This window comes from Rhinopithecus bieti, unplaced genomic scaffold (genome assembly GCF_001698545.2).
Source record: "Rhinopithecus bieti isolate Rb0 unplaced genomic scaffold, ASM169854v2 scaffold_12573, whole genome shotgun sequence".
NCBI classification, from domain to species: Eukaryota; Metazoa; Chordata; class Mammalia; order Primates; family Cercopithecidae; genus Rhinopithecus; species Rhinopithecus bieti.
In genome coordinates this window covers 1,794,607-1,803,073 of record NW_016807321.1, presented here as the reverse complement: position 1 = coordinate 1,803,073, position 8,467 = coordinate 1,794,607, and the positions used below count along the sequence as shown (strand labels likewise).

General features: G+C 54.4%; 1 protein-coding gene across 1 annotated transcript in view; it reads left to right on the top strand.

Moving 5' to 3' along the window:
- The window catches only part of STMN3 (stathmin 3), a 6,403-nt gene extending 4,266 nt beyond the window's left edge, over window positions 1–2,137 (top strand). The window contains exon 4 of the mRNA XM_017881251.1: window positions 430–2,137. Within this exon, the coding sequence (XP_017736740.1) occupies window positions 430–489 (60 nt within the window). The 3' untranslated portion in view covers window positions 490–2,137. The remainder of the gene's footprint in view (window positions 1–429) is intronic.
- Window positions 2,138–8,467: the final 6,330 nt, after the last annotated feature.

The following is an 8,467-nucleotide window of genomic DNA, read 5'->3' as shown; positions in this document are numbered from 1 at the left end:
TCGGAGGGGCGCAGAGGGGGCCGCGGGCCGGGAGGCCCTGCGCTGGGGTGGGGGTCGGGGGCTCATCCCGTGTTTACTGGGCGTCCCCAGCATCGCACGAACCAGGTCCAGCGTCTGCCCCTGGTGGGACAGTCACTAGCCGCAGTAATAGATGGCTAAATTCATTATATTGAAAGTGCTCTGAAGGAAGCTCGGCTCCGGTACGAGCTAGAAGCCGGGCTCAGCCAGCTCCCCGGAAACCCGTCCTTGGGCCCTGGCCCTGCTCTCGGCCTCCCCGGTGCTCCCGTCCCCTCAACTCAGGGTCCTGCCGGGGGTCAGCCCAGATGAGGCCGGGCGGGTGCCAGGGCGCCAAGCCCTGCGCGCCCGGGGGTTCCCGGAGTCACCCCAAGCCACCGCTGCCCTCAGGCCCTCCCGCCCCCTGTCCCGCAGGAGCTGCACGCGGCCGAGGTGCGCAGGAACAAGGAGCAGCGAGAGGAGATGTCGGGCTAAGGGCCGGGACGGGCGGCGCCCATCCTGCGACAGAACACGTTCGGGTCTTGGTTTTGTTTCGTTCACCTCTGTCTAGATGCAACTTTTGTTCCTCCTCCCCCACCCACGCCCCCAGCTTCATGCTTCTCTTCCGCACTCAGCCGCCCCGCCCTGTCCTCGTGGTGAGTCGCTGACCACGGCTTCCCCTGCAGGAGCCGCCGGGCGTGAGACGCGGTCCCTCGGTGCAGACACCAGGCCACCAGGCCGGGCGAGGCTGGGTCCCCCGGGGGCCTTGTGAGAGAGGTGGTGGTGACCGTGGTAAACACAGGGCGGTGGCGTGGGATCGCGGGTCCTTACGCTGGGCTGTCTGGTCAGCATGTGCAGGTCAGGGCAGGTCCTCTGAGCCGGCGCCCCTGGCCAACAGGCGAGGCTACAGTACCTGCTGTCTTTCCAGGGGGAAAGGGCTCCCCATGCGGGAGGGGCATTGGGGGGGGGGTGATGGTGCCTGGGAGCCTGCGTGTTAAGCGGGAGCTTGTTGAACTGGCAGGCTGGTGGGTGGGGGCTGCAGCTCTCTTTAATGTGGTTGCACAGGGGTCCTCTGAGACCACCTGGCCTGAGGTGGACACCCTGGGCCTTCCTGGAAGCCTGCAGTTAGCGGCCTGCCCTGAGTCTGCTGGGGAGTGGGCATTCTCTGCCAGGGGCCCATGAGCAGGCTGCTGTGGTCTAGCGGTTGTGGGCAGCATGGACAGTCCCCCACTCAGCAGTGCGAGAGTTCCAAAGAGCCCCTGGCCCAGGCGCCTCCGTTAGACAATCCCGCCGCCCTCCCTACCAGGGCTTTGCGGATGTCCTTGAAAGACCTGCCCTAGAGCCCTTTGGAGTGCTGGCCCCTCCTGTGCCCTCTGCCCTGGTGGAAGTGGCAGCCACAAGTCCTCCTCAGGGAGCCCTAAGGGGGATCTTGTGGGACTGCTGCCCACAGATCCAGGTGTTGGAAGGGCAGCGGGTAAGGTTCACAAGTGACCCCCCACACCCTTCCCACTCAGCACCCAGAGAGGGCTGTGGGTCGAGGCCTGACTCCAGGCCTTTCCTGCCCACACCTTCTGGGCTGGGTTCCTTCTCTCCTGGATGCCCAGTGCTGGCCTTGGAGGACGGTCATCTGGAGGACGGGGGTAGGGGAGGCTGTCTTTGTACCACTGCAGCATCCCCCACTTCCCCACGGAAGCCCCATCCCAAAGCTGCTGCCTGGCCCCTTGCTGTAAAATGTGAAGGGGGCAGCTGAGTTCCTTAGGACCCAGAGCCAGGGCCCTCAGCTTCCATCCTGCAGGAGGCCTTGGCCAGGCACTGCCAGCGTCTTCCAGGGCCACACCAGGGACTATGGGAGGATCCTGACCCCTGCAGGGCTCAGGGGTCAGCAGGGACCCACTGCCCCATCTCCGTCTCCCCACCGAGACAGCCCCAGAGGGAGCAGCCAGCTGGGATGGGAACCCAAGGCTGCCCACATGTGGCTTTTGTGGGACTCAGAAAGGGAAGCAGAACTGAGGGCTGGGATTCTCCTCACGGTGGCAGCTCTCATAGCGAAAGCCTAGTGTAATATGCACCCATCTCATCCACGTAGTAAAGTGAACTTAAAAATTAAATCAAACGAACAATAAACACCTGTGTGTTTAAGACATGGTTGAACTGTCTGTGTGTGTCCTGCACCTGTGGGTCGGGGGCAGCTGCAGGCTCCCTGTCTGGGAGTGAGGATCTGCTCTGTGTGTATCTCCTGACTGAAGCTGGTTATAAACCTTATTTTATCACCATGATTATGAATTGCTCTAGTGACAGTGGTGATTTTAACATATGAGCATGTCAGGCCAGGTGCGGTGGCTCACGCCTGTAATCCCAGCACTTTGGGAGGCCAAGGCAGGTGGATCACGAGGTCAGGAGATCGAGACCATCCTGGCTAACATGGTGAGACCCTGTCTCTACCGAAAATACAAAAAATTAGCCGGGCATGGTGGTGGGCGCCTGTAGTCCCAGCTACTCAGGAGGCTGAGGCAGGAGAATGGCGTGAACCCGGGAGGCGGAGCTTGCAGTGAGCCGAGATCACGCCACTGCACTCTAGCCTGGGCGACTCCGTTTCAAAAAAAAAAAAAAAGATATGAGCATGTAAACTACACAAACGCCCACTTTCCTCTCTGGAATCCAAGGGGTGAGGCGTCAGGGTGATGTGGGGAGGGCCCACTGCTGTGGGTGGGGTTGGCGGGGGACCCCTTGCCCTCCCTCAGGGCGGAGCTCTCCTCAGGGGCTTCCTGTTGTTCAGGACTCTGGCCCGCTGCTCACGAGGAAAAAGCAGGTCCTACGTCTGCCTCTGAGGCTGGAGCCTCTAGGCTGTGGGACTTCCTGACATGGGGACGGGTGCTACGAGACCCCTGGGGCTGCACCTCACTGTTCTATGGACTCACCCCACTAACCTCACTAACCCCACTCGCCCCACTCGCCCCACTCACCCCACTCACCTCTAGACAGCTGGTTGTTCACTGTCACAGGTCTGGACCGAGGATGGGGGATGGAGTAATAAAAAGTAAAAAGACATTCTGGGCTGGGTGTGGTGGCTCAGGCCTGTAATCCCAGCACTTTGGGAGGCTGAGGTGGGCGGATCACCTGGGGTCAGGAATTCAAGACCAGCCTGACCACCATGGTGAAACGCCGTTTCTACTAAAAATACAAAATTGGCTGGGCACAGTGGCTCACGCCTGTAATCCCAGCACTTTCAGAGGCTGAAGCGGGTGGATCACGAGGTCAGAAGATCGAGACCATCCTGGCTAACACAATGAAGCCCCATCTCTACTAAAAATACAAAAAATTAGCCGGGCGTGGTGGCGTGCGCCTGTAGTCCCAGCTACTTGGGAGGCTGAGGCAGGAGAATCGCTTGAACCTGGGAGGCAGAGGCTGCAGTGAGCCGAGATCATGTCACTGCACTCCAGCCTGGGCGGCAGAGCAAGACTCTGTCTCAAAAAAAAAAAAAATTAGCCGGGCGTGGTGGCAGGCACCTATAATCCCAGCTATGTGGGAGGCTGAGGCAGGATAATCGCTTGAACCTGGGAGGCGGAGGTTGCAGTGAGCCAAGGTCACGCCACTGCATTCCAGCCTGGGGGTCAGAGCGAGACTCCGTCTCAAAAAAAAAAGAAAAGAAAAAGTTATCCGGGCGTGGTGTGGGTGCCTGTAGTCCCAGTTACTCCAGAGACTGAGGCAGGAGACTGGCATGAACTCGGGAGGCAGAGCTTGCAGTGAGCCGAGATCGCGCCACTGCACTCCAGCCTGGGCAACTGAGCGAGACTGTCTCAAAAAAAAAAAAAAAAAGTGTTTGTATACAGCATCCCTGTATCCTAGGCACACAGATGCATGCACACCACACAACATTGAAAGCACTTGTATATGGCATCCCTGTATCCTGGGCACGCACGGGCACACAGACACACACACTACACACGAACACACGTGGGCCTTGGCCTCCCACAAGACCAGGCTGATCACAGGCCGGGGGCCTGGCAAGGCACTGAGGGGCAGACGGTGCTTGTGACAGTCACCAGAGGGGCAGACGGAGCATGTGACGGTCGCACTGAGGGGCAGACGGTGCTCGTGACAGTCACCAGAGGGGCAGACGGAGCTTGTGACAGTCATCAGAGGGGCAGACGGAGCGTGTGATGGTCGCCAGGTGGAGCCTCGGGCATCAACTGGGGGCAGAGACTCCTTCACAAACTGATCACACTTTTCCCATGAAGAAAAGGAAAGACGGCCAGGCGCGGTGGCTCAAGCCTGTAATCCCAGTGCTTTGGGAGGCCGAGACGGGCGGATCACGAGGTCAGGAGATCGAGACCATCCTGGCTAACCCGGTGAAACCCCGTCTCTACTAAAAAATACAAAAAACTAGCCGGGCGAGGTGGCGGGCGCCTGTAGTCCCAGCTACTCGGGAGGCTGAGGCAGGAGAATGGTGTAAACCCGGGAGGCGGAGCTTGCAGTGAGCCGAGATCCGGCCACTGCACTCCAGCCTGGGCGACAGAGCGAGACTCCATCTCAAAAAAAAAAAAAGAAAAGAAAAGGAAAGGCAGACTCCTCCTGGGAGGCCAGACAGAGCTGTTTAGTGACCTATTATGTGTGACAAGTCAACCCTTAATCAACAACGAACATTATCTGTCAGTTCCCATAAGTCAGGAGTACAAAAGCTGGGGGTTTCTGGCTCGGGGTCTCTCATGACGTTGCAGTCAGGACGCTGGCCAAGGTCCTGGCCATCTGAAGGCTGGGCAGGGGCTGGGGCATCCTCTTCTGAGAAGGCTACCTCCCAAGGCTGCAGGCAGGAGGCCTTCATTCCTCACCACATGGACAATCCAGGGGCTGCCTGGAGTGTCCTTGAAACATGGCTCTGGGTCCCCCAGAGCCAGCGACCTGTGTGGGGGTCACTGGGTGGGGGGATATTGGGAGGAACCCAGTATCCTCTGGGTGTGGGAAGCCACGTAAGTTTTGCTGTTAGAAGTGAGTCACTGAGAAGACTCACGCTTAGGAGGGAGTTGGGTTCCAGCTTTTGAGGTGAGGAATGTCAAAGGATGGGAACATACTTTATTTATTTATTTATTTATTTAGAGACAGAGTCTCGCTCTGTCGCGCAGGCTGGAGAGCAGTGGCACGACTTAGGCTCACTGCAACCTCTGCCTCCTGGGTTCAAGTGATTCTCCTGCCTCAGCCTCCTGAATAGCTGGGATTACAGGCACGCACCACCACATCTGGCTTATTCTGGTATTTTTAGTAGAGATGGGGTTTCCCCATGTTGGCCAGGCTGGTAGAGATGGGGTTCCATCATGTTGGCCAGGCTGGTCTCGAACTCCTGACCTAGTGATCCACCCGCCTTGGCCTCCCAAAGTGCTGGGATTACAGGTGTGAGCCACTGCGCCCAGCCTTATTTTACTGTTTTGAGACAGAGTTTCACTCTTGTTGCCCAGGCTGGAGTGCAGTGGTATGATCTCAGCTCACTATAACCTCCAACTCCCAGGTTATAAGCGATTCTCCTGCCTCAGTCTCCCAAGTAGCTGGGATTACAAGTATGAACCACTATGCTGGCCTTGTGAATGCATTTTATTTTATTTTATTTTATTTTATTTTATTTTATTTTATTTTATTTTATTTTATTTTATTTTATTTTATTTTATTTTATTTTATTTTATTTTTTGAGACAGTTTCGCTCTTGTTGCCCAGGCTGGAGTGCAATGGCATGATCTCTACTCACTGCAACCTCCACCTCCTGGGTTCAAGCGATTCTCCAGCCTCAGCCTCCCAAGTAGCTGGGATTACAGGCACGTGCCACCACACCTGGCTAATTTTGTATTTTTAGTAGAGATAGGGTTTCACCATGTTGGTGAGGCTGGTCTTGAACCCCTGACCTCAGGTGATCCACCCACCTCAGCCTCCCAAAGTGCTGGGATTACAGGTGTGAGCTACAGTGCCTGGCCAGTCTGTGAACATATTATAAAACCACATCAGACACTGCCTGGAGTGACTGGAAACAAGTCACAGTGCAGCAGTGTTCTACTCCATTAAAAGGGCTCCCGGGAGCCGGCTCTCTCTGACCACGTGAGGATACAGTGGTCAAAGCGCCATAGTGGAAGCAGAGACCAGACCCTGACCTGATGACCCCGTGCTCTTGGACTTCCCAGCCTCCAAAACTTTGAGAAAATGAATTTCTGTTCCGTATTAAATTACCCAGTCTGTGGCATTCTGTTATAGCAGCACAAAACGTGCCAAGACTGTGACCCTGTATGTTTTGGACACAGCTGGTGCTTGCTTAGTGTCTGGGGCAGCAGTGGGTGCCCCCAAAACAGGGGTGTCCAGCAAAGCAGGTGGGGATACGGCACAAGCAGAGGCCTGACTCAATCAGTTGCTCCCCCCAGCCTGCTGTGCGCTCATCAGGCAGTCAAAGGAGTGGCCATGCAGAAGTGAGCATAGGAAAAGCTGCTGCCAACCACCAGCGCTTCTCCTTTTGCTGAAGAAAAACAATTTTGATGGTCTGCAGTTGCTTAGTTTCCTGGGACTGCTGTAAGAAGTACCACAAATGAAGAGGTTCAAAACAACAGAAACTCAGCCGGGTGTAGCGGCTCACACTTGTGATCCCAAAACAACAGAAACTCAGCCGGGTGTAGCGGCTCACACTTGTGATACAAAAACAACAGAAACTCAGCCGGGTGTAGCGGCTCACACTTGTGATCCCAAAACAACAGAAACTCAGCCGGGTGTAGCGGCTCACACTTGTGATCCCAAAACAACAGAAACTCAGCCGGGTGTAGCGGCTCACACTTGTGATCCCACCACTTTGGGAGGCTGAGGTAGGAGCATTGCCTGAGCCCAGGAGTTTGAGACCAGTCTGGGCAACATGGTGAAACCCCATCTCCACAAAAAATACAAACATTAGCCAGGTGTGGTGGTGCTCAATTGTAGTCCCAGCTACTCTGGAGGCTGAGGAGGGAGGATCGCTTAAGCCCAGGAGTTCAAGGCTGTAGTGAGCCATGATTGTGCCACCCAGCCTGGGAGACAGAGCAGGGCCCTGTCTCAACAAACAATAGACTTGTATTTCTAGTCACTAAAACTTTGTGTGTATAGCATAGTTTATTATTTTCAAAACACTTTCACATTTTTTAAATCTTCATGTCTACTCTGGGAAAAACAGGACAGGCATTGTTACACTAACCATTTTTTCTGGTTACAAATGTAAGACATGTTCATTGCATCATGGCAAAACACAAGGACAAGAGGCTGAGGTGGGTGGAGGACAAGAGGCCAGGTGCAGTGGCTCAGCCTGTAATCCCAGCAACGCCTCCCACCTTTGGGAGGCCGAGGTGGGCGGATCACCTGAGGTCAGGAGTTTGAGACCACTCTGGGCAACATGGTGAAACCCTGTCTCTACTAAAAATACAAAACTTATCTGGGCGTGGTGGCGCACACCTGTAGTCCAGTGACACGGGAGGTTGAGGCGGGAGAATCCCTCGAACCCGGGAGGCGGAGCTTGCAGTGAGCTGAGATTGTACCACTGCACTCCATCCTGGGTGACAGAGCGGGACTCCGCCTCAAAAAAAAAAAGAAAAAAAGTTATTTGTTAATATCACCATCAAGCTCATCAGAAAGTACTGGGAAAACTTCGACCTCACAATGGCAAAATTCTTTTTTTTTTTCCTGGCCCAGGCACAATGGCAAATTTCTTATTCTTACTTCAAAGCTCAAATTTTATCATTGGTAACAAATGCCGTCAGTTGCTTTCCTTAAAAGTGTATGGGTTTTGGTTTTTCTTTCACTCCCCTGACATAAAATATTTGGTATTTTTCTACACCAGCAACCAATTCTCCAATTCTCCAAACGTTAACTGGGTGTCCAATATAATACAGCTAAATTCGGACACTGCCTTCCTGTGTCAGATCCTACAAATCACAAGGATTCAGTCCTAACAGACTGTCCACACTTCAGACCCCAGGAGCCAGTCCAGAGCCACTGATATTCACGACCACCGGGCTTTCTCAGTCAGGGGTTCCCACAACCTACTCTTCAGGTTAGATGATTTACTAGAATGTCTCACAGAACTCAGTACAATTTGTATGTTCGTCAGTTTATTATAAAGGAGCAGCCAAGTGGAAGAGATACTCAGCCATCTCCATTAAAGTGGAAGTAAACCCGCTTAAACTTTTATCTAATATTGGACAATATCCTCTAAGGCCTGAAGCAATGAAAATAATCAGACCCATAAAAAAAAGAGTGTATCTGCTTTCGGGATCTAGGAGTGTTACAATTACATAAAAAATAAGAGTTTTTTTTTTTTTTGAGACTGAGTCTCGCTCTGTTGGCAGGGCTGGAATGTGGTGGCTGGATCTCAGCTCACTGCAAGCTCCGCCTCCTGGGTTTACAACATTCTCCTGTCTCTGCCTCCCGAGTAGCTGGGACTACAGGCGCCCGCCCGCCACCTCGCCCGGCTAGTTTTTTTTTT